Genomic DNA, 25,254 nt, shown 5'->3' with positions numbered 1-25,254 from the left:
AATGTGGTTTTGAAGTCATACTTGCATGCTAATTCAGACTGAATATTCAAATAGCGTGGTAAACAATATAGAGACAGTTGAATGAATGTGCGAATATAAAACCAACTTTACCCCTATCTTACATTAGACCAGCTATCTGACCTATATTCTAGATGTTGAACACTTAATCCATTGTTGGTATTGGATACAACCTCTGGCTTTCATTATCTAATGGATTTCAATTTAAGAAACGTGTTAATAAATTTGTGAAGCGCATGAAATATTTTGTTTTATTCAGGATGTGTATGCAGTCTATTGTTTTCTAAATACTAAACTCCAGCAGATTATTTTCAAACTGAGAACAGAGGGAATTAAACTACACGGGTGACGTTTTGTGTACTAAAATGATGTGTGATTCATTAGCATAAATAGTCCTGAGTGAGAAGCAGCCGTCAGACTTTTCACTTGCCGAAGATAATGTCAGCAACTAAGAAGCAATATAAATGGTTTAGGATGCTCAAATGAACACTTTAGTATATTCTACCTTCTTAGCCACTTTTGATATTTTCTGGAAAGGTCTGTATGTGTGAAAAATGTGTGCCCTTTTTAAAAAAAATACCAGTAGATTTGTTCCGGCAAGTTTCCGGAAAGAGAAGCTGTTAGCACGTTCACGTCTAGAATGCGCAGATGTGAGACATCTACTTTAGCCAATCAGAACACTCACGCATTCATCCCTGCTGAAAAAGCCAGCTTAAACCAGCCTAGGCTGGTTGGCTGGTTTTAGCTGGTTGACCAGCCTGGTTTTAGAGGGGTTTTGGCCATTTCCAGGCTGGTTACCAGCCTTTTCCAGCCTGGTCTTAGCTGGTCAGGCTGGAAAATGACCAGCTAAAACCAGCTTGACCAGCCTGGTTTAGGATGGACATAGCTGGTTTTGGCTGGTCATTTTCCAGCCTGACCAGCTAAGACCAGGCTGGAAATGGCTGGAAACCAGCCTGGAAATGGCCAAAACCCCTCTAAAACCAGGCTGGTCAACCAGCTAAAACCAGCCAACCAGCCTAGGCTGGTTTAAGCTGGATTTTTCAGTAGGGATGTCTGTGCGTTTATGAAAATAAAAGCCTTTGAATATTTTTCCAGACAATTTAGCTGCGGGATGTTAGTCAGATAACATTTCTATGTTCCTTAAGGCCAACTATGTAAAAAAAATTATCAATAAAACGCTTGTGGTAAGCCGTTATTTGTTTACCTTCAAGCTCTGACGCCTGTGCACGTGAAGCAGCTGGTGAGCGCCAGCACACACACACATTATGTTCATCTCAACATGTGAAAGTGTTCCTCCATGTTTTCATCAGAGGTGTTCTCAATACATAACCATCCACAAAGTTTGTAATGTAGTCAAATGTTTACAAATACAAGTGCAGCCGTTTGGAGCTCATTTCTGGTCAATGATATCAGTATCATCAAGTACCAGTATTTTTGGAATGGATGTGTGAATGGTCTTTTCCGTAAAAATTCCGTTACGTCCTTGCCTGTGTGAACAGCGCTTTTTTTTAACTCACCAGTAATTACTGTATATACTAAGATATTTAATAATTATATACTAAGATATTTACTGGTATCGCTGTGTGAAAGGAGCTAATGTTAGCCCTGTTTTGAATCTGCCACTATGCTGACACAAGCGTTTGTAGCTCCACCGTCTTTTGAAAAGGGCACAATCTCATTTGAATTTCAAGCAACGGCCATTAAAACAGCACAATTTGGATCAAAGCCTAAATGGAGTGATTTCAAAGAGTTCTAAAACAATATCAAAACTTCATATACACGTTCTAGGGACATCAGATGTTGTTTTACATGATATAAAAAGGGGCATAATAGGTCTACGGGCCACAAGGTAACCATAAAAAGTGGTCAAGTAGTGGCCTGCCAGTGGACTGGAAATTAGTTTCCGTCTAAAATGGACTGCATTATATTATGGATGCTGAGGCTGGAGTGGTTGGAACTGTTCACATTTGTCCACCATCATCTCCATATCATGTGCCATTCCAGGCCAATAGAAGGATTTTTGCGCTTTTAGCCTTTGTCCTCTGGATACCATCATGAGCTATTTGAAGCTTCTCTAAGATCACTTTTTTGTTGATTATCTTATCTCCAAGAATTACAATGCCATTCTGCATGCAAATGTTTGTCGCATGGGCCAGTAGCTGTGTTGGCTGTTGCTTAAACTGTGTCTTTTCTATGGCCAGCCTGTTAATCTGTAGGCTCCATTACAGAGGTTATAACTCCCATAAGCACAAAATCTCAATGTGTGTCTTTCAGTTTATCATAAACCGACTGTGGAATATTTCTGCATCCATGTATCACAGGTCTGTGATAGGTCTCAGGCCTGTAGCCAGCCTATTGAAAAGAATGGTTCTTTTTTCTCGAAGTAGATGTTTTGCAGTTATTTCTAATAAATTTCTAATAAATTACGAGTTTCAAATACTGCATTTTAGTGACATTTTAAGCATTAATTTTTACTGCATTAGCTTGTCAGATGGTGATCATAACCACATATTTTGATGCAACAAAAATATTTACTACAATTTTGTCAAAGTACTTACCATGCTAATTTATAAAAGTATAAAAAAATGCTATTTTTAAAATACAAATTTATCATCATGCATCATTAACAAAAACAAAATTAGGAATCTGTTAACTTAATAAAAGCCAACTAAAGACACAAACAAACGGTAACCTGTAGCTCATTTCCTCAGTCAGTTAAGAATAATTCATATTTAAATTTGTCCTAAAGCCACCTCCTATCAGTTATTTTAAAAAATTATGATAGCATACTGTCAAAAATGGGACAAATAAGTTCATATAGGGGCCAACTTCTGAATTTTGTCAGAGTTCAGAAGAAACCCCCCAATGATTGCCATATCTGATTATTTGGACCCATATAACTGTTATAGCTTCACAGCTTTATACCTGCCCCTACAGGCTTAGAAGCAATGGAAGAGGCATGTGGAAACGCTGAGGTAGGATCAATCCAAGGATAGATTCAGCACACAAGGCCATATTTTCCCAGACGTTGCTTGTGATGTTGACAGGGTCTTGTAGCCAGACCCAAACAGAAGGCAAAAGGCCAGTCCCCAACCACACACACACGCAGTCCAAGCTCCATTGTTTTAGCTATGGTAACCAAACAGAACACATCTTTTCTTGACTATTAACTACCAAGATCCGTATGAAATACTAAAGCACCTGTTTGACACTCAATCACACACATCTTCAATTCGCAATCAGTCTGCAAACCTTGTAAAAAAGTGGCAGATCGGTGTTCTTTGCCAGCATAGATGGAGATCAATAGCTGTCTTATACTCAAAAAGATTTTACTGTATTTTTGTATACATGTGTCATCTATAATATTTGCAGTATTTTTATACAGTATTTCAGTTTTCAGCCACAGTTTGAAAACAATGTCATGGATTCAATAAAATGTTATCAAAGCATTTCTTATTCTGGGTCCAGTTCTTTGCAAAAAGGCAAATTTGACAGCCCATATAGAATGACAACAAGTGCCACTAGCAGTATACAATGGTGCACTGGGTTCTGTATTTTATTTTTGTCCATTGTAAAATGATTGATTGAAAGAGCTGATATATGTTTGCAAGTTCTGTTGTTTGAAGGTTGATTTTGCTTTTTGATGCATATTTTAAATGTTTCGACTTGATTGGAAACTTTTGCAAACAAAATGTTATTTTGACTGAGTGCCACTGCTTAGGCCTGTGTGTTACTGTTGAAAATGTGGAGTTTCAGTTGACGGCTGCATTAAAGCAATAAAGAGAAACTATAAATGGAAAAAATGTGTGTTAAAGAGTGTGCATTGCCCCTTTTGTAACGAATGAGCAAGCAAAATTATTAAATTTTCTTCTATCAGTAATGGTTGTTTTCAACAAATTGCCTTAGGACAAAGACTTTGTTTTGAAACATAATTATGAAATGAAAGGAATTTTAAGAAGGCTTAAATGGAATTGAAATACAAAGTAATAATTTTTGCTTACAGAAAAGTGCCTTTTTTCTCGGGAGATTTTATTTTTTATGAATGAACATAACAGCTTTCTCGGTTAAACAAATAAAAGTAAAATTTCAGGTTAAGTCAGGAAATATTATCCAAATTATTTGAAAAGACCAAAAGTAAATATTATCAGTTTGTCTTGCTTTAGATCCCTCTTAAAAATCCTTTACAATTTAAAAAAATCCATGATTTTTTTTTTTTTTTACTATTATTCTGTTCTAACAAATCCCACAGTCAACAAGCTACTACTGTGTTCTGTTGTTGCATTTGCATACACTATTTGTCGTATGAGACTATTAAGCTCTTATTCTATCGCTGTCTACCATACAACAATAACTATTAAAACCCTGGTCCTTTTTGTAAACTAAAATGCCGTTTAGTAAACGATAAGCAGTTTTTATGACTGTAGAGTTGCATCACACTGTCGTCAGCAGTACGCTGAAGCGTGTCTGTCTGACCAGCAGGCGGTGATCTGCTCTTCACCAAATACGGTCAGTGCGCGCGCGTCCTGCGCTGCCTTCCCGGGCGCGTGTCAGAGACCTGCGCATTACTCCTTGCCGAAAGGTACAGTACGAACACGCTTTACTGTTTGTCTTGTCAGTGTTATCTTAACACTGTTATTATGCTGTCTGTCGTTGTATGTAAGACATAAGTGAGGTAATATCCGGCTAATACATATTGCATATGTGAGCTGAACGCCGGGCCCTGAACACCTCTTGCTGTCATTTATTTAAGTATGCCAGCTGTAACCCTGAATACAAAGTAAGCCGTGCACGAATATACCTTTTATATCTTGTTTTGTCATAAATAAAATTGAGAAGTTTGCAAAGTCTCCCATAGAGATCTCGTTCATTTAAGAACATTGTATATTAGCAACGTTAATGCTTTAGTAAAATGAGATTTTTGGTTGAATAACCAAGAGCATATAAAAGTTAAGATCAGTTTGCGTGTACAGAAGTTCACATGTTCATTTTTATAGACTGACACGACATATAATGCTGGCCGAGCATCAATGTAGTCTATACCAGTGTTTCCCAACCCTGTTCCTGAAGGCACGCCAACAGTACACATTTTCATTCTCTCCCTAATCAAACACACCTGAAACAACTCATCAGAACATTGGAAGAGACTCCAAAACCTGAAGTTAATGGGTCAGATGAGGGAGACATCCAAAACATGAACTGTTGGTGTGCCTCCAGGAACAGGGTTGGGAAACACTGGTCTATACAACCTAACGTTTTCCTTACATTGTAACCAAGATCACAGAAAGTATCGTCGGATTGTTCATGTTTATTGATTACCTGCTGTTTTGTATCATCGCTCCCATTCGCAGAGGTGTATGTGAACTGACTTGTTAACCTGCAATAATCACATAGCTCTTGTAAAGTTGAAACATGCATAAGTGTGAATGGGAGTGTATGAGTGATTCCCAGCGATAGGTTGCTGCTGGAAGGGCATCCGCTGCGTAAAACATGCTGGAAAAGTTGGCGGTTCATTCCGCTGAGGCGACCGCAGATTACTAAAGGGACTAAGCTGAAAAGAAAATGAATGAATGAATATACTGTATGCTTGTATACTTATACTTAATGTTTTAAAGCAATAAAGCAGGTATGTCCTGGAGGGTCGGTGTCCTGCATATTTTAGTTCCAACCCCAATAAATCACACCTGAACCAGCTAATCAAGCTCTTTCTAGGTATACTAGACACTTACAGGCAGGTGTGTTGAAGGAAGTTGAAGCTAAACTATGCAGGACACCGGCCCTCCATGACCGAGTTTGGACACCCCTGCAATAAAGGAACCCATGCAAGTATGAAAATATTATATTATCATGTTAGAAAATGACTTTTTTAACCCCACAGAATTTACAGAAATCTGCAGCCATGCCATCAGATCTTGCTAAGAAGAAAGCTGCCAAGAAGAAGGAGGCTGCTAAAGCTCGACAGCGTGCAAAAAAGCCTGACGAGGTGAACGGAGATGGAGAGCTTCAAGATGGCCCAGCGAATGATGCTGAAACTAATGGAGAGGTGAATGGAGGCAAGTTTAATATTACAGTGCCCTAAGTTAAAGGACAATGAGGACCGTGTTTATTCACTAACTGCTCGCTTCCAACAGTTTGACAGTTCACGCTGATATATGACTAATGACAGGCCCTTTACAAAACATAGCTACAGATTTAACATTCATTCATTTTCCTTCAGCTTAGTCTCTATTGCAGAGGCCACCACAGCAGAATGAACAGCCAACTATTCCAACATATGTTTTACAAAGCAGGTGGCCTTCCAGGTGCAATCCAGTACTGGGAAACACCCATACACTCTCATTCACACACATTCTCATACACTATGGTCAATTTAGTTTATCCAATTCACCTAAAGCGCATGTCTTTGGACTGTGTGGGAAACTGGAGCACCCGGAGGAAACCCACATGAACACAGGAGAACATGCAAACTCCATACAGAGATGCCAATTGGCCCAGCCAGGATTCGAACCAGCGATGTTTTAAATGTAAGGCCACCATGCTGCCACAGATGAAAAATTTTATTTACCCATCACTTTTTGTGTTATTATATACAGCTTGTGTGGGGTTTTAGTACAGTAAGTCCACAGGGATATTAAATGTTTGACTGATAAAAAAAGCTAAAGTGTGCAATAATTTTTTTCAATTAACGCACAACTATGAAGAATTTTCAGGTCTGTGGACTGCATTACAGTTCATATCAGTTGGCAAAATTATATAACATTCACATATATCAAAGGTCTTTAAAGTCAATATTAGAGCAGCTAATAGACAAAAAAAGCTTATAAACGCATTATTGAAGCAAAAAGTTTAAATTGAAAGTTTTGCCCACAAAAAACAATTGAGGCCAACTCTATAGAGGAATTACCAACCTATGTCACACAGGTCCCCGGTTGCAAAAAAAGACCGGTTGCAATAGCAAACATGTGGTGTTGTGCGGTAGGATGCTAAATTGAAGTTAAAAAAATAGAAAACTTCACTTTTACCATGCACCATACTGCTTTTAATGCCAACCGCAGACGTCTTTGGCTAAAAGGGAGCTGAACGGAGTGACGACCTAATTAAAAATGCTGGACTCTGCAGTTCTCATTTTATATCAGGTAAGTTCACGCTATGCTGAATCACACACATTACTCATTTTTGATTGCAGCAATCATTTCAGCAAAAACGGTTTAATATGATGAATTAAACTACGGACACTGAATGCTTAGAATGAAATGTGAACGTTTGTTCACATACCCTGCCGTACAGGTGCAGTTCGCTGTCAGAATGCAGTTGTTTTGCTTGTTGATGATTACCCAGGCCATGTACAGTTCCGTCTTGTTTATTTGTCTTTGGCTAGGCAGAACCTCGGTTTTTAGCACTACAAAGTTTTAAATCTGGTAATCATGGAGCATTATTTCTTGCACATGACCACACAGAACAACATTGTTGGCATCCAGACTTGTAGGCCTTTAACTTCTTGTAAAATCACTTGGAGTTTCAGTGAGATAGTTGTAAATTTTGGGCTGGATGCTTGGCCATTTCGTCTTATGTGTGTGCTATCGCAAATGGACCTGTCAGATGAACCCCGCTCATTTTAACGTTAATTTTGCAGGATAGTTGTGCTTATCACTGGGTGAGCTGTTATAATAAGCTGAAAGCATCATGTAAATAATATATATAATATGTAATCAATATAACTTATTTTTAAGACAGCAACAAACTCTGTACCACATCGGATGTCATTCCCTTGCTGTAAATGCTAGCTCTGATCAAGTTGTTTGCAGGGGGTTTAGGTTAATCAACTAGTTCTTGCAATATTTCGTCATGGGAGTCATGCTTGAAGTTTAGAAGTAATGAATATTCAGACATGTCATTTAAAGCATGTTGAGAAATTAGGTGATTTCAAATGTAAAAGAAACAAAAACATGTAAACCTCTAAAACAAAATTGAACTTCACTCTGTTTCATGACTCCATATCAGTGACTAAAACCACCATTTCAAGCTCTAAAATGAGCTCTAAATTCGAACTGTCAACCGAGACTGGGATGCAGTACATGGTTCTACACTTGAGTATTTTAATAATAAATTTTTTTTTAAATATCTGAACATTCGAACAATGTTAATGTGGTATAAACAGAAAAAAATGACTTTGGTCTGTTGTGAAATTGAAAGACAATGGACATCGCAACTCCTCTTTACAACATGGCTAATATCTTGGTTGTGCATTATCGTTCAGTATTCCAGCACTCATGAATAATTCTTTACATGGCAACTTATTTTGTTAAATAGCTTTATTACCTGTCCTTTCCTCTTAAATCACTCTTCCTCCATGTCATTTTTTTACTTAGATGTTGCTGCTTTGTCCAAGGAGCTGGATGAGTTTGAGATGCGTAAGATAGAGGCACGGGCAGTAACAGGTGTTTTGGCCTCCCACCCCAACAGCACAGATGTTCACATCAGCAGTCTGTCTCTCACCTTTCATGGACAAGAGTTACTGAGTGACACGAGCCTGGAGCTCAACTCTGGCAGGCGTTATGGCCTCATTGGCCTTAATGGCACAGGTATGGAAGTTAAGTGACACTGAAGCTGATTGTTTCATATTTGTATATACAGTTAAAGTCAGAATTATTAGCCTACCTGTTTATTTTTCCCCCAATTTCTGTTTAACAGAGAGAGGATTTATTCAACACATTTCTAAGCATAATAGTTTTAATAACTCATTTCTAATAACTGATTTATTTTATCTTTGCCATGATGACAGTAAATAATATTTGACTAGATATTTTTCAAGACACTTCTATACAGCTTAAAGTGACATTTAAATGCTTAACTAGGTTAATTAGGTTAACTAGGCAGGTTAGGGTAATTAGGCAAGTTATTGTATAATGATAGTTTGGTCTGTAGACTATCGAAAAAAAGCTTAAAGGGTTAATAATTTTGACCTTAAAATGGTTTTTGAAAAATAAAAACTGCTTTTATTCTAGCCGAAATAAAACAAATAAGATTTTCTCCAGAGGAAAAAATATTATCAGACATACTGTGAAGATTTCCTTGCTCTGTTAAACATCATTTAAGAAATATTTAAAAAAGAAAAAAATATTCAAAGTGGGGCTAATAATTCTGACTTCAACTGTAAACCTGTTCCTAAAGGTTAGCATGTACTCAAACAGACATGTGGAACATTTAGGACACCTGCTTAAATTTCAATTTTTCCCATTCATATGTTTAAAAATGATCAGATTTTTGGCAGGTCTTATTATCTGGAAAATAAAAGCTCATATGTACAACAAAATAAAACATTAACAAAAATAAGTCAGGCACATGTAGTCATATGCTTGATCATCAGAAGTTTTATCAGTGTGTTGGTCTGGAGACGCAGCATGGTGGTGCAGTGGGTAGCGCAATCGCCTCATAGCAAGAAGGTTGCTGTTCGAGCCCCAGCTGGGTCAGTTGGCATTTCTGTGCGGGGTTTGCTTGTTCTCCCTGTGTTCGTGTGGGTTTGCTCCGGGAGCTCTGGTTTCCCCCACAAGTCCAAAAACATGTGCTATAAGTGAGTTGGGTAAGTTAAGTTGTCCGTAGTGTATGAGTGTGAATGAGAGTGTATGGATGTTTCCCAGTGATGGGTTGTGGCTGGAAGGCCATCTGCTGCGTAAAACTTATGCTGGATAAGTTGGCGGTTCATTCCGCTGTGGCGACCCCAGATTAATAAAGAGAATAAGCTGAAAAGAAAATGAATGAATTAATGAATGAATGGTCTGGAGACTTCAGCTGTGTGTTAACAGTGCCCATCCCACATCTAAAACTGAGCCAACCTTGGGGCATCAAAAGAAAACAAAATAATTGACTGTGTTGCAATTTTATTCCCTTTTTTTGTTATTTTTATTCCTTTATCATTTGTTTCACACCTATATGCTACAACCTGGATCACACAAGTTTTGGAGACAGGGTTTGGGAGAGGTTTAATAAAGAACTCAAATGGGAAGTCAACTTTCCCAAATGTGAGGAAAATGAAACTCACAATAACACCATTTTGATATGTTCATACTACTGCTCTTCTCTGGTGTCTATGAAGATCCACATCATCTCGACCTCAGCATCAACAATCAATCATTTCTTCCCCACCCCATTCCCTAAACTCAAGTTATTTTTATTTACTATTTCTCATTATTATTTGTTTTTTTTCTGCTAACTGCTAACTTATCCAGCATATGTTTTATGTAGCGGATGCCCTTCCAGCTGCAACCCAACACTGGGAAACACCCATACACACTCATTCACACGTAGAATATGGCCAATTTAGCTTATTCAATTCACCTGTACCGCATGTCTTTGGACTGTGGGGGAAAACAGAGCACCCGGAGGAAACCTACACCAACACGGGGAGAAAATGCAAATTCCACACAGAAATGCCAACTGACCCAGCCGGGGCTCGAACCAATGACGTTTTTGCTGTGAGGCAACAGTGCTAACTACTGAGTTTTATTTTTTACTCATGGTTATTGTTAAACCTGATGTATGTACTTTTGTTTTTGTTGAAAATAAATAAACATAATTGAATAAAATAAGAATACTGAAGGGCGTCATGGTGGCAGAGTGGGTAGTACGATCGCCTCAAAGCAAGAAGGTTGCCGTTTCGAGTTGCATGTTCTCCCCGTGTTTGCTCCCTGTGTTTGCCTTGTGTTTGGGTTTCCCCCACAGTCCTGCACAGAAATGCACTATAAGTAAATTGGATGAACTAAAGTGGCCATAGTGGATGAGTGTGTATGAATGCAAGAGTGTAGTGGAAGAGTGGAATGTGAGAGTGGAAGGGCATCCGCTGCATAAAACAATGCTGGAATAGTGGGAAGTTCATCGCGCTGTGGCGACTCCTTATAAATAAAGGACTAAGCTGAAGGAAAATAAATGACTGAAAGAATACTAAAATGTTATTGCAATAATCCAGTCAAAGTCCAGACCTCATCCTGACTGAAATGCTGTGACGAGAGCTGTGCAGAAACTCCAAAACTCTTCCTGAATGATCTGAGAGACTGTTAAGGTCACGCAGAGAATGATAATTACTGCTAAAAGTGAGTCCGCAGTCATCTGAATTATGGAGTGTCCTGTTTGTCACTCATGATTTTCTATCTTGGCTTTATTTATAAATAAATGATGACAGAGTGTGAGGTGTCATGTGATGTTGTTTTATCTTTCACATTTTAAGATCTGCTAAGGATCATATAGATTTGTTTTTTTATTATGTCCTGATATTTAAAACCAATGCCTTTTACAGCCAACGTTTAATTAACAAATATGATCAAAAGCACTAATCTCAGGTTAGAGGCTTTCTTGGATATTAATTTTTTGAACCTGTTTTGTAGGTAAGTCAATGCTGCTGTCTGCCATTGGCCACCGAGAAGTTCCCATCCCAGAACACATAGACATTTTCCATCTGACACGTGAGATGGCCCCGAGTGAGAAGACAGCGCTGCAGTGTGTAATGGAGGTTGATGAAGAGAGGATAAAGCTAGAGAAGGAGGCTGAGCGACTGGCTCATGAGGACTGTAAGTTACACACGTTTGAATTCATCCACATTACATATGCTCACAATCAACATGGTATACTTGTCTCATTATCGGTGGTTATGCATTTCTGTTCATGCATTTGCCCTGATGTTATTAATAAGTAGCTCAAGTAATCCAAAACTTCTTTTCTTTTACTTTTTCTCTGCGCTACAGCAGAGTGTGAGAAGCTGATGGAGATCTATGAGCGTTTAGAGGAGTTGGACGCAGATAAAGCTGAAGTTCGAGCTTCACGAATCCTCTTTGGACTCGGTTTTGCCCCTGATATGCAGCGAAAAAAACTGAAAGACTTCAGTGGAGGCTGGAGAATGCGTGTGTCACTTGCCAGGTGGGAAGTGTGATTTTTAAATGTTCCTTCAGTTTCAGAGTGGGTTAAAAACAAACACAAGGGTGTGATTTTTATTCTTCCTTCAATTAAAGGCCGGTCAAGCCCTGCAGTTTTTTTTTTTTACTTTGTAAAGTTGTTACATTTTACAGACAATTATGTTTTATGATGAAGATGGATTTTATTGAAAAGTTAATATGTGGAATTAATCATCTCTGCTTAGAATTAGTTTACCACTTTAATTCATATGATAATATTGAAGCATTAAAGTTTCCCTTTGTTTTGTTTTTTAGAGCGCTTTTCATAAAGCCCTTCATGCTGTTGTTAGATGAACCTACTAACCACCTGGATCTGGATGCCTGTGTGTGGCTAGAAGAAGAACTTAAGTCGTGAGCACTTTTTATTTATGTTCATGTCCTAGTATTTATGCAATCAAATAAGATGAAAATCTAAAGGCATTGTAGTTTATTTGACTAACTATTAGTTGGAAACAAAGTATTTTTCAAATGAGTATGTTTTTGTTATATTTTTTCTTTCAGTTTTAAGCGAATTCTTGTACTCATCTCACATTCTCAAGACTTTCTCAATGGTGTGTGCACAAACATCCTTCATCTCCACCAGAGGAAGCTCAAGTACTACACTGTGAGTGTTGTGCTGTTGTTTGTTTTGTTTTTTGCTCACTGTTGATAGGTGAATAATCTCCAGGGTTCCCATGCTTCTTGAAAGTACTCCTTGAAAGACATGAATTCAAGGCCTGGAAAGTACCTAAAACAAACATAGGTACTTGAAAGGTCTTGAATTTTAAAGCTTAAGATGTTATTTCAACAATTGTTCGGTACTACTTTCTAAAACTGAATGAAACTAAGAAATGTTTAATTTAAAGATCTTAAATTTCAATCTTACATCAACTATAACAGAAAAGGGATTTTAGCAGTATTTTAGAAACGTCATTTGAATATTGCCAGGACTGAAGTCAACAAATTTTATAAAAGTTCTTTGAACGGGACTTTAAAAAAGGTCAACATTATTAAAAATGACATTAAAAACTTTATCATTATGATATTTTATTGTAAATATTAAGTATAAGTTAAATGTTAAGTACAGGAAGGACTTTTATGGCACTATATATGCTGGGGATGTGAATTGCAAAGGTGCTCGATTTAAAATATTAGTGATTTAAAACGTCCTTGAAAGTCCTTGAATTTGGTGTCCACAAAAGATTGGGAATCCTGAATCTGTTGAAGGCAGTTAAAAAGAAAGTTCACAATCAAAAGTGTCAACATTTATTTATCCTCATTTTATTTCAGACTTGTAAAATTTTGAAAAATGTTTGTTTTTTTATTGATATATTCGAAATATAAATTAATTTCATTCATTCATTTTCTTTTCGGCTTAGTCCCTTTATTAATTAGGGGGCACCACAGCGGAATGAACCACCAACTTATACAGCATCAGTTTTACGCACTGGGAAACATCCATACACACTCACTCACACACATACACTACGGTCAATTTTAGCTTACCCAATTCACCTATAGCGCATGTCTTTGGACTGTGGGGGAAACCAGAGCACCTGGAGGAAACCCACACGAACACAGGGAGAACATGCAAACTCCACACAGAAATGCCAACTGACCCAGCGGAGGCTTGAACCAGCGACCTTCTTGCTGTGAGGCGACAGCGCTACTCACTGTGCCACCACACCGCCCCATATACATTTGTTCAATTATTCTTTTTTTTTTTTTTGGCTCAGTCCCTTTTTTCATCTAGGGTCGCCACAGCGAAATGAACCGATAACTTATCCAGCATATGTTTTTACGCCGCAGATGCCCTTCCAGCTGCAACCCATCACTGGGAAACACCCATACACACTCATTCACACACATTAACTACGGACAATTAGCTTACCCAATTCACCTATTCCGCATGTCTTTGGACCTGTGGGGGAAACCGAAGCACCCGGAGGAAACCCACGTGAACACGGGGAGAACATGCAGACTCCACAAATAAATGTCAACTGAACCAGCCGAGGCTCGAACCAGTGATCTTCTTTCTGTGAGGCGATCGTGCTACCCACTGCACCACCGTGACACACCATATAAATTACTTCTTTATATTTATTATTTTAAATTTAACATTTCAAACGTAATTCAAATGTTTCAAATTTAATATTTAAAAAGTCAGGTTTGGAGTGACAGTGATGGCCAAATTTAAATGTTACAGTGCATTATGTTGCATCTTATATAAAAAATAGAGATCCAACATCGAGAATCATGAATGAAGCTAAGCCAGTGTCTAGAACGGTGAAACACAATATCTTTATTCTTTGCAAAAAGTCTGTAACATAATGTCTTTTGTCAAGTCTTAGATGGTGGGAGATTTCATTCTTTTATTACTGTTGCTAAATATGAACAGAAATTGGTCAAATGCTACACTCATCAGTCATCACATATACGAGTCATCACGCACACTCATTTCAAAGTTTAAGAGCAGAGAAATGATGTCCTGTAATGTAATGAAAGGTTTGTTTTAGGGGAACTATGACCAGTATGTAAAGACCAGGGAGGAGCTGGAGGAAAACCAGATGAAGCGGTACAACTGGGAGCAGGACCAGATAGCTCACATGAAGGTGAAGCTGTGCATATTTATGCTATATTTATACACTACCTGACAAAAGTCTTGTCGCCGATCCCAGTTGTAAAAGCAACAAATAATAACTTGACTTCTAGTTGATCATTTGGAAAAGTGGCAGAAGGTAGATGTTTCAGATGAATCATCTGTTGAACTGCATCTTAATCATCACAAATACTGCAGAAGAACTTTTGGAACCCGCATGGACCCAAGATTCAGAGAAATCAGTCAAGTTTGATGAAGGAAAAATCATGATTTGGGGGTACATTCAATATGGGGCGTGGGAGAGATCTGCAGCGTGGATGGCAACATCAATAGCCTGAGGTATCAAGACATTTGTGCTGCCCGTTACATTACAAACCACTGGAGAGGGCAAATTCTTCAGCAGGATAGCGCTCCTTCTCATACTTCAGCCTCCACATCAAAGTTCCTGAAAGCAAAGAAGGTCAAGGTGCTCCAGGATTGGCCAGTCCAGTTACCAGATATGAATGAGCATGTCTGGGGTAAGATGAAGAAGGAGGCATTGAAGATGAATCCAAAGAATCTTGATGAACTCTGGGAGTCCTGCAAAAAAGCTTTCTTTGCCATTCCAGATAACTTTATTAATAAGTTGTTTGAGTCATTGCAGAGATGTATGGATGCAGTCCTCCAAGCTCAGGGGAGTCATACACAATATTAATTCTTTTTCCACTCCACCATGACTTTATATTTTATACTGTTCATTATTTCTGTTAAGTGACAAGACTTTTGTCAAAGCAAAGTCAGACCTTACTGTCCTAATTAAATAATGAAAAATCAAGGCATGATCATATTTTATTTTGGTAAAAGAAGCGTCATCTAGAGGACTTTGCCTTTCATATAAGCCACTTCTGATACCAAATGATCAACTAGAAGTCAAGTTATTATTTGTTGTTCCTAAAACTTGCATAGGCGACAAGACTTTTGTCACAGTAGTGTATTATTTTCTTTCGTTGCACTAAATGCTTTTTTTGGTGAAAATAACATCAAATTTATTCCTTTTACCTCCTGTAGAACTATATTGCCCGTTTTGGTCATGGTTCTGCAAAACTAGCCCGCCAAGCTCAAAGCAAAGAAAAAACACTGCAGAAAATGGTAGCCTCTGGCCTAACAGCTCGAGTGATGAATGATAAGGTTTGTCACGTTGACCAAAACACATCAACACACACCGTAGCTAGCCTGTGAGCCTTTGGAGTTTTTGCATGTCACTTTCTATTGCCTAAGATCTGTTATCAGCATTAATGTAGTAATGCTAGCTTGATCAGTTGCACAATGCAACAGTATGATCAAGACAAAAGAAATGGAAAATGAGAAAACATAGACATGATTGTTCTTAAGCTCCTATGTAGCATATTTATAAAAAATAAGTAAATAAAAATATTTAATGAAATAATAAACATTAGTTGTTTCTTTAAAAAATGATTTTATAATTTCTACGACAGGAAATTGCTAGTTTTATTCATCCACGTTTATTTACCCACCCTCAGGCCATCCAAGATGTAAACATTTGTTCTTCAGTAGAACAGTAAAGAAGATTTTTAGCTGAAAATGTGGTCTTCATATTCAAAGAACATACATATGCAAGTTATAATTACTTTTTGGGGCTCCTAACAATGCTCTTAGGCCTTATGAATTGAAATGATTACTCGGTGCAACAAACTGAACATTATTTACATGCCAGACTGAATGGCAGAAAAAAAGGTAAATAATATTCAGTTTTGGTTCAAGTCCTTAATTTAAGACTTTGAATCTCAAAGTGATGGCACCCATTGACATTCATTATATGGTTAGCAGAGGACAATGGTTTCAGCTAAACAACTTCTTTACTGATCTACCTGTGGGTGAGTAAATCAAATTTTCATTCTTGGATGAACTAAACTTTTAAATGTTGTACTAAACCAGTGTTTCTCAACCACGTTTCTGGAGGACCACTGACATTGCATGTTTTGGATGTCTCCTTGGTCTGTCACACTCATTACAGGTCTTTCAGTCTCTGCTAATGAGCTGATGATCTGGATCGGGTGTATTTGGTTATGGAGCAGAGCTGGTGGTCCTCTAGGAACATGGTTGAGAAACACTGTACTAAACTGTACTGATATTCCTATAACCACGGCTTAAACCTTTGTCAGGTATTTTAACCATACCTTTCTTCTTCAGACTTTGTCATTTTATTTTCCTCCTTGTGGGACAATTCCTCCTCCTGTTATCATGGTGCAGAATGTCAGCTTCAGATACTCCAGTGACACAGTGAGTCCACAGCCTCTCACACAGTCTGACACACTGCTAGCTCATTTACACTGCATTGTCTGGCTTGAAAGTTTTGTTTTACTACTCCCACTGCATGTTGCCATATGCAGTCCTTTGTCTGAATCACAGACATGTCTAATTTTGTCAAAGCCTACATTACAAGAGAACAGTGAAGTCCACACCAAAGCCACTGCGATAATGACAGAGAAGAATGATATTGTTGGAATTATTTTCCGATATTTTTTTTTCAGACTGATGAACTATAAAAAACAAACTTAAAGCCTGATGAGCTTGGTCTTTACTTGACAACAAAACAGCAGCACACACTTCTGATGAACAGAATGTTACCATGCATTGTTTGTTCTACTATAATGATTATTATTGCTAACATTCTTGGTGAAAATGGGTCTTAAATCTGAAACTTAATAAATATACCTTATTTTATTTTACCAGCAAATTATTTATAAGAACTTGGAGTTTGGCATTGACCTGGACACACGGGTTGCACTTGTGGGTCCCAATGGGGCAGGGAAATCCACACTTCTCAAGCTGCTGATGGGAGAGGTCAGTTATGAAAAGCGAGATGTGAAGGTGTTTACAGATCAGATCCATCCATAAAGTTTTAAAAGTGTGTCATTATCATTTGTTCTCTTGTGTTTATGTCTCCGGAAGCTGCTCCCTACAGATGGAATGATAAGGAAACACTCACATGTCAAGATTGGCAGGTATCACCAGGTACTGTCTTAATGGAAAATGCTGTATTATGATTATTTTTAATGTTCTGGGGTCTCATTTATAAAGCTTTGTGTTGAAACTTTACTAAAAGTGGACATAGGCAATAATGCTGAATTTGCTTTTGGAGATTCATAAAACCTTGTGCATGCACATCTTCTTGCAACTTTTACTTTTTAAATGACAGCCGACCTGAGAAATTTGCATACGGGGAAAAGTCTTTATCTCACATTTCAGGTTATTAAGAGGAAGTGGTCCAATATGTGATGAAAGACTTTTCCATGTACACTGTTAATTCATTTATTAAGGATTTGGGATTTAATGAGCAGAAAAAGAAAAGCGTAAACAGCCAATGGACATAGGATGTAGCTGTGTCTACTTTTGGCCACTGTACTGAAGAGGGAGGGTCTGTGGGCAGGCCTTGACTTTTCTCTGATCTTTCAATCCAATAGAACAAAAACTAGGGCATTTTTCATCATTTGCAAAAAAAATTGAATCCTATAAAAGGCATCAGATCAATTAATTCGACTATGAAATTATATATTATTTCTTTAATTTCTGATTGAATTCTATATATTTGGATTAGACACTTTATACTTTTTAAGAGATTGAATGTGTACATGTGTTTTTATTTGTATTCAATTTGTTTCATAAATGTTTTAGAACATAAAAAGTAATTAAAATAGGTATATGAATAAAATTATTATCCAAAGGATAAGGCAAAAAGAATGATCATCCAACACAGGCAAAATCATCCAAAGTTTTCACGTCCTTAATTAAAATGCTGCTTTGAATAGAATGAAATGTGTCTTATGAAAAACACCAGTTCACAGGTGCTGCACGAGCTGCTGTTTGAAGAAAAGATTTACATCCCGCAGTTCATGCTGCAGATAATGCAGTTGGTTTGGCCAACAAGACAATAAAAACAAGTGGTCCAATATGGAAAAAAAACTGAAAAACAGTTAAAAACTTAACTGTTCGTTCATTTATTAAGGATTAGGGATCAAATGAGCAGAAAAAGACAAAAAAGTAAACAGCCAATGGACATAGGATATAGTTGTATCCACTTTTGGCCACTTTACTGAAGAGGGGAGGGTCTGTGGGCAGGTATTGACTATTTCATTCGAATAGTAGGGGAATTAAATAGTAGCAAAAAATTTAAATCTTATTAAAAGCATCAGATCAATTAAACACTTTGTCAATAGGCTATTTTATGCGTCGACTATGAAATAATATAATTTGGATTTTTTTACATTTCTGACCAGCTCCTGTATATTTGTTTTATAAAATTATATATATTTCTATAACTCCTTTATACTTTTTTTACAGTTTGAATGTGTACATATGCTTTTATTTGTATTAAATTAGTTTAACAAATGTTTTAGAACATGTAAAGTAATTAAATTAGGAGTCTGAATAAAATGATTAGGAATTGATCATCCAACACAATGCAATATCATCCAAAGTTTTTATTCAAAGCTTAAGTGCTGCTTTTGAAATGATTAAAAACATAGTAAAGACTATACACATTAAATAAAACATTCACTAACCTTTGTCTTATGAAAAACACTAGTTCACTGGCGCTGCATGAGCTGCTGTTTGAAGTGAGGATGAAGTGGCCATACTATTTCAGAAATCTCATTTGCAGTCTAATAAGTATTTTTCATTTTGCCCCAAAAAACAAGATTAAACACATCAGGACTGGTTAGAGAACATCCTACTTTATAATGTTTCACTTCCAATTCAAAACCTATTATTATCAATGACAAAGTTTGTCTCTCAAGCTCGCTTCAGTGCTTTATATGAATGAGCTCACAGGTGGAGAGCAGACAGTGTTTAGCTGCTCCATTTTAGAAATCCTATTTATTCAAATTGCTGCACCAACATTCCCCCTTTACTAATGCTCTAGTCTAAAGTCTTGCAATCAGACTCTTAATTCCACACTCAAGACTCCAGCATAGTGATCATACCTTCTGTTATTGGGCCTCTCCTTTTTTAATGATTTGATAAATCATTTATTTAAATGTTTATTATTATTAAGTATATTTATTTAAATGAAATATTTTACATGGTGTTTTCTTGTATGTTATAACACATTTTTGAGATGCAGGTGTAAATTGTAATTCCTCTTTATTGTACGCATGATCATGGATACACATGGAGTTTACTTACAGCTGCAGGACATTCTCCTGTAAAGTTTGTTTTTCGTAGATCACAACCTTTGTGTGGAAGTGGCTTCTGGGATGTCATTTAGAAGTGTGTCACATTAGTCAATTTTTACATACACTACATTTACATTTAATCATAATTTGACATAATTGTGTTCGTAGTAAGTATTGTCCGTGGCATCATGTTTGTCCTGCAGCATCTGACTGAGCAGCTGGAGCTCGATCTGTCTCCTCTGGAGTACATGATGAAGTGCTTCCCAGAAATCAAAGAGAAGGAGGAGATGAGGAAGATCATTGGACGTTATGGCCTGACAGGGAAGCAGCAGGTACCTGTGTGGTTGTTTAATGTACAGAGTGAGGGGTACTATAGCACCAGATAAAACAGTACACTGTACTTGCTTTATTCATATTTTGTTTGTTTCTTTAGACTGTCCTCTCCATTTTTATAGGTCAGTCCCATCAGGAACTTATCTGATGGCCAGAAGTGTCGGGTGTGTTTCGCCTGGCTAGCATGGCAGAATCCACACATGCTGTTTCTGGATGAGCCAACCAATCATCTGGACATAGAGACTATTGATGCTCTGGCTGAGGCCATCAATGAGTTTGAAGGAGGAATGATGCTGGTTAGTCACGACTTCAGACTTATTCAGCAGGTAGGTCTTTGAGGACAAAGCCAGGAGATGGAAAACATTATTAGGGACAGACTTAATAAACAGGGCAAATTAGTTAAGTCTGCAATCTCGTGAAGTTCACTGAAAATGATACTACTGGCAATTTGCAAATGAAAGAACATAATCCAGTAGAAGTTTGCATAATGACTAATGCAACTTACTATAGATGGGGATAAAAATGTTCACAGACATCCCAAGTCTCTGGGAAGCTAATGGACTCTTCCGTGTATTCATAATGGCTCCCTGAACGATCGTGAATGAGATATAGTATCCCGGAAATTGAGGCGTCTTCCCGCAACCCCATCACCATGTCAACATGTTCTTGCGCTGCAGCATAAAGGCGGAGTACCTATATTTAAGGCTAATTCTGAATCATAAGTTGGCTAAGCCTGAGTCAAAAGTTAGTGAACAAATTGGTGGAGGAATTTTTTATATGACAGCAGCCAAAATTAATGCACTGTCGTCATTACATTAATAAAGGACTAAATTACAACTCTAAGACTGCAATTACAATACATGGCCTTAAGAATAACTTGAATAACTATAAGAGAATCACTATAAATAGTAAGTATGATACAGGGTTTAAAATACAGGGAAATGTATTGTTGTAATCGCATTAAGAAACGTTGTGGACAATCAAACACAGACTGGGACATGCATATTTAGGATCCCATGTGGATAATCAGAGTCTGTGTTTTTGTTCTGATAGACCTTTTACAAGGATTTATAAGAGAACAAGAAAACAATGGTGTTCGAGGCTCACTGTATGCCTTTTCTATGTACTGAACTATTATTATTCATTTTTATGATATGGCACACAGTTTACATTTAACTGGATATCTGCATTGTGTGATTTAATCGCTTTTCTATCTCATTCTAGGTGGCACAGGAAATTTGGGTCTGTGAAAAGCAAACCATCACCAAGTGGAAAGGGGACATTTTAGCTTACAAAGAGCACTTAAAATCAAAAATTGACAAACAGACTCATGATATATAAAGACTGGACAATGTTATTTACCAAGGACTGACTTCCCTCCTGTTTCCCAAAGGTGCTTGACCGAAGGAATATTGAGAACTCTCAAGAGCAATCGTTCTCTGGTTATATCTTCTAATGCACTCCTCAGATTTCCCAGCATCAGAACGTCTGTTTTATTCAATATTGTAAAGGCAATAATGGTTAATTGAAAAAAATGGAGAACATCACAGTAACATCAACATTATCATTCAGGAAAAAACTCTGAATATGCCACGTCAACCCTTAACATCACCATCCCGACAATGAATGGAAACATAAAATATGTTTAAACTGAACAGTGTGATCTAAACTTCAGTAATGCATTCATGTGAATATATACTTCCACATTCCTGTTACTTCCTCATTGTTTTAATGCAAGATGAGCTGGGGTATTTATTTAGGTGAAACCGGTCTAGGAAAAAGTCATGTCACACTTTGCATAAATCTATAAAAATAATTTTTCACTTCTCTTTCCTTTGACTTATTACCTGCTTTATCAGAGCTCATCACAGCGGAATGAACCGCCATTTACTCTGGCAGTTGTTTTACACATGGGATGCTTTTCCAGTCGCAACCCAGCACTGAGTACAACCTCCAGTGATGGGAAACACCCACACACTCACCTATTCACATTCTATGGACAATTTAGTTGATCAAGTTCACCTATATCACATGTCTTTGGACTGTAGAGGAAAACACTCTGAGGAAACCCACATAAACATGCGGGAAACATGCGCACTTCACACAGAAAGGCCTCCTGGCCCAGCTGGTTCTCGAGCCAGAGGCCTTCTTGCTGTGAGGTGACAGTGCTAACCCCTTAATCACCATGCCGCCCATAAAGAGAATCTTATTGTAGCAGTGTAATGAGGAATGAGGAATCTATATGGTTTCTTAATATTTTGTAATGTAGCCAACGTCAAACACAAAACCAGACTCGTTTCACAATGAGATACATTTATCATATCTAGTGAGAAGCAGCTCTCTTTCTCAAAAAATACCCAGTCATACAGTTTTCCGTTGTTAGGAAATGTTGCAACTGATACAGTGTCTAAGTATGTATTTCTAACTTAGCTATACTTTAGGATAAAAACTTATTTACTAATGTGACAAGAGCCTCTATAAGAGATCTTGTCCCCCATTTAGAAAGGGAAACACATGTGTGTGCAATGTCAAAACCACCAGTCTTGTGGTTGCGCATCTGCATCTGTCCAGAGCACTCAGTCTGTTTTCGTTGTATTATTAATAATTAGTTTATCCTCTGAAAAAAACTGAGTATCATGTTTGATCACAAGGGTAAATGTCATATGTCATTCTCTTCCACCTACACTCTTAAACAACACATACCCTTTCTAAAGCTTTTAGACTGCAGGTATGTGTTGGGTTTCAATGAGATGACGAATTATCAAGCATGTAAAAAAAAAAAAACAACTACGCCCTTGCTTTCACAACTATAAGATTTCATCTTTACTGACAGCAAGATAAACATTGCTTCCTCGTTGAAGTCGCAGATACTTCTAAACTTTTCTGTGCAGTGCTCCATCTTTTTGCGATGAAGGAAACCAAAAACTCTGCAGTCAAATTCCTCCTAATTCTCATCATTGTACAAGGAGCCATGGGCCGTGCGATTGATTCATTGGTAAGATGAACAAACCTACAGTATACTCATACTGTGAATACATTCTTTTTATTTTCACATTGATCTCTAGGTTTAGTGTATGATAGTGAGCTAACAGGAAAGCTTTAGACAAACAATGTAACTTAGTGAGTGCCTTTATGACTCGATGCTAAGATTTTACTTCTTGAACTTTTATGTTTCTGAAGATTAAATTATGACTAGGGTTCCTTGTATTATTATTACTTTTATCCTTGATTTAGTGTAATGAATGTACAGTTGAAGACAAAATTATTTGCCCTTCTGTGAAATTAATTGCCTAGTTATTAACCTGGTTTGTCTTTAAATTGCATTTTAAACTGATTACTTCTAAATATCTAGTTAAATATTATGTACTGTCCATCATGGTAAAGACAAAAGAAATTAGTTATTCAAACTTTTTTTATATATATATATGTTTTTTACACACACTTAGGTCACACTTTACAATAAGGTTTCATTAGTTAATGTATTTACTAACATGAACTATATTTGTACAACGTTTACCTAATGCATTGACTCATTTACTAGTACATTATTGACATCCAAATCCATGCTTGTTAACGTTAGTTATTGCACTGTGCATTAACATGAATTACCACTGAACAACTGTATTTTCAACATGAACAAATACTGTAATAAATCTGTTGGTCATTGTTTGTGTTTGTTACATACATTAATTAATACAACCTTATTGTAAAGTGTTGCCCATACCCATGAAATATTTAAAAAAATACTTGCAATTTAACTAAAAAAAAGTGTCGCTGTTGTTGGATAAATGCATTCTTGTCTACACTTTTTGTTTTGAGGTGATGATTGAGTACTTTCTTTCAAATGCGCACACTTTTCAATTAAATGAATACATAACCTTGAAGGTACGAATTTGATGGCTAAAATGAAAACAGTGCAATTTCTTTTCTCCATTTTAAATCAGGAACAGTCTTCAGGGGACATCAGTTGGTCAGGATCTGGGGAAGGAGCCCAAGGCCTAGATCAAGTGAAATCAGTCATCATAGGACCTGAATTAATGCAGGTTATACTAAGAAATATATTTTGAAATATTATACACTGAAAATATCAGAAAGTATTCTAAAGATTTATCTTTGTTTATATTTAGGAACAAAATGAAATCCCGGACTACTGATTGAAGAAGACACTGCCTGCCCAACATTAAGATTCTTCAAAATAATTCATTGAAATTACAGTTTCTAAGAGATGACATAAATATATCTAATTTGATTCTACCCTTAATGAGTAAATGCAAAATTAAAGCTAACATTTTAAAGTGTTTGAGATTAGATATTGACTTATATTGTCTGATCGCTTCAATAAAAGGCAGTCAAATAATGAGCTTTTCTCTTTCATTTGCTTTTTGTCCCAATAAGAAGCTTTTGTAGAATGAAAGGATTTCATGGATGTCAAAGGTTCATGATGGAGGCATCAATGAATGCTTGCAAAACTTTATTTTTGAACAGTTTACATTTGACTGGATGTATATTTGACTTTTTTCTTCATATTTATCTTATACATGGAGCCTTAACTAGTAAGAACTGGGGCGACAGACGTGATTGCAATATTGTACCAAATTTGTGTCATTTTTATCTTGATGTCTGAAAAAATTAGATTGAAAAATATTCAGGATTTTTTCAGTTGTTTCAAACAAACAGTTGAACATACACGTACCGGCCACTGTATTAGGTACACCTTACCAGTACCAGGTTGGACCCCATTTTTGCCTTCAGAACTTCTTTGTAGCATAGATTCAACAAGGTACTGGAAATATTCCTCAGAAATTTTGGTCTATATTGACATGATAGCATCACACAGTTGCTGCTGATTTGTGGGCAGCACATCTATGATGCGAGTCTCCTGTTCCACCACATCCCAGAGATGCTCTATTGGATTGAGATCTGGAGATTGTGGAGGCCATTTGAGTACAGTGAACTAATGGTCATGTTCAAGAAACCAGTCTGAGATGACTTGCACTTTATGACATGGTGCGTTATCCTGCTGACTGTAGCCACAAGAAGATGGGTACACTGTGGTCATAAAGGAATGGACATGGTCAGTAACAATACTCGGGTAGGCTGTGCCGATGCTCAATTGGTACTAATGGGTGCAAAGTGTGCCAAGAAAATATCCCCCACACCATTACACCACCAGCAGCAGCCTGAACTATTGATACAAGGCAGAATGGATCCA

The 25,254-nt window shown here is 37.2% G+C and overlaps 1 protein-coding gene across 2 annotated transcripts; it reads left to right on the top strand.

The window, feature by feature from the left end:
- The first annotated feature begins 4,522 nt into the window (after positions 1-4,522).
- Positions 4,523-24,402, top strand: abcf2b (ATP-binding cassette, sub-family F (GCN20), member 2b). 2 transcript variants are annotated; one of them, XM_056461949.1, is made up of 17 exons: positions 4,523-4,597; positions 5,894-6,068; positions 8,385-8,597; positions 11,394-11,576; positions 11,751-11,922; positions 12,213-12,308; positions 12,459-12,561; positions 14,453-14,548; positions 15,583-15,702; positions 16,726-16,815; positions 17,269-17,379; positions 17,488-17,550; positions 19,913-20,041; positions 20,165-20,368; positions 21,267-23,037; positions 23,987-24,085; positions 24,170-24,402. In XM_056461949.1, the coding sequence occupies exons 2-15, from the start codon at positions 5,915-5,917 to the stop codon at positions 21,381-21,383; spliced, it is 1,851 nt and encodes a 616-aa protein (XP_056317924.1). In that variant the 5' UTR covers positions 4,523-4,597; positions 5,894-5,914; the 3' UTR covers positions 21,384-23,037; positions 23,987-24,085; positions 24,170-24,402. The 2 variants fall into 2 exon arrangements, with proteins under 2 accessions (XP_056317924.1, XP_056317925.1); XM_056461950.1 differs by lacking the exon at positions 5,894-6,068 and having other exon boundaries at positions 4,535-4,597.
- Positions 24,403-25,254: the final 852 nt, after the last annotated feature.

This window comes from Danio aesculapii, chromosome 7, assembly GCF_903798145.1.
Source record: "Danio aesculapii chromosome 7, fDanAes4.1, whole genome shotgun sequence".
Classification (NCBI taxonomy): domain Eukaryota; kingdom Metazoa; phylum Chordata; class Actinopteri; order Cypriniformes; family Danionidae; genus Danio; species Danio aesculapii.
Note: the sequence above shows the minus strand (reverse complement) of the source record. Positions and strands in the feature narration are given on the sequence as shown.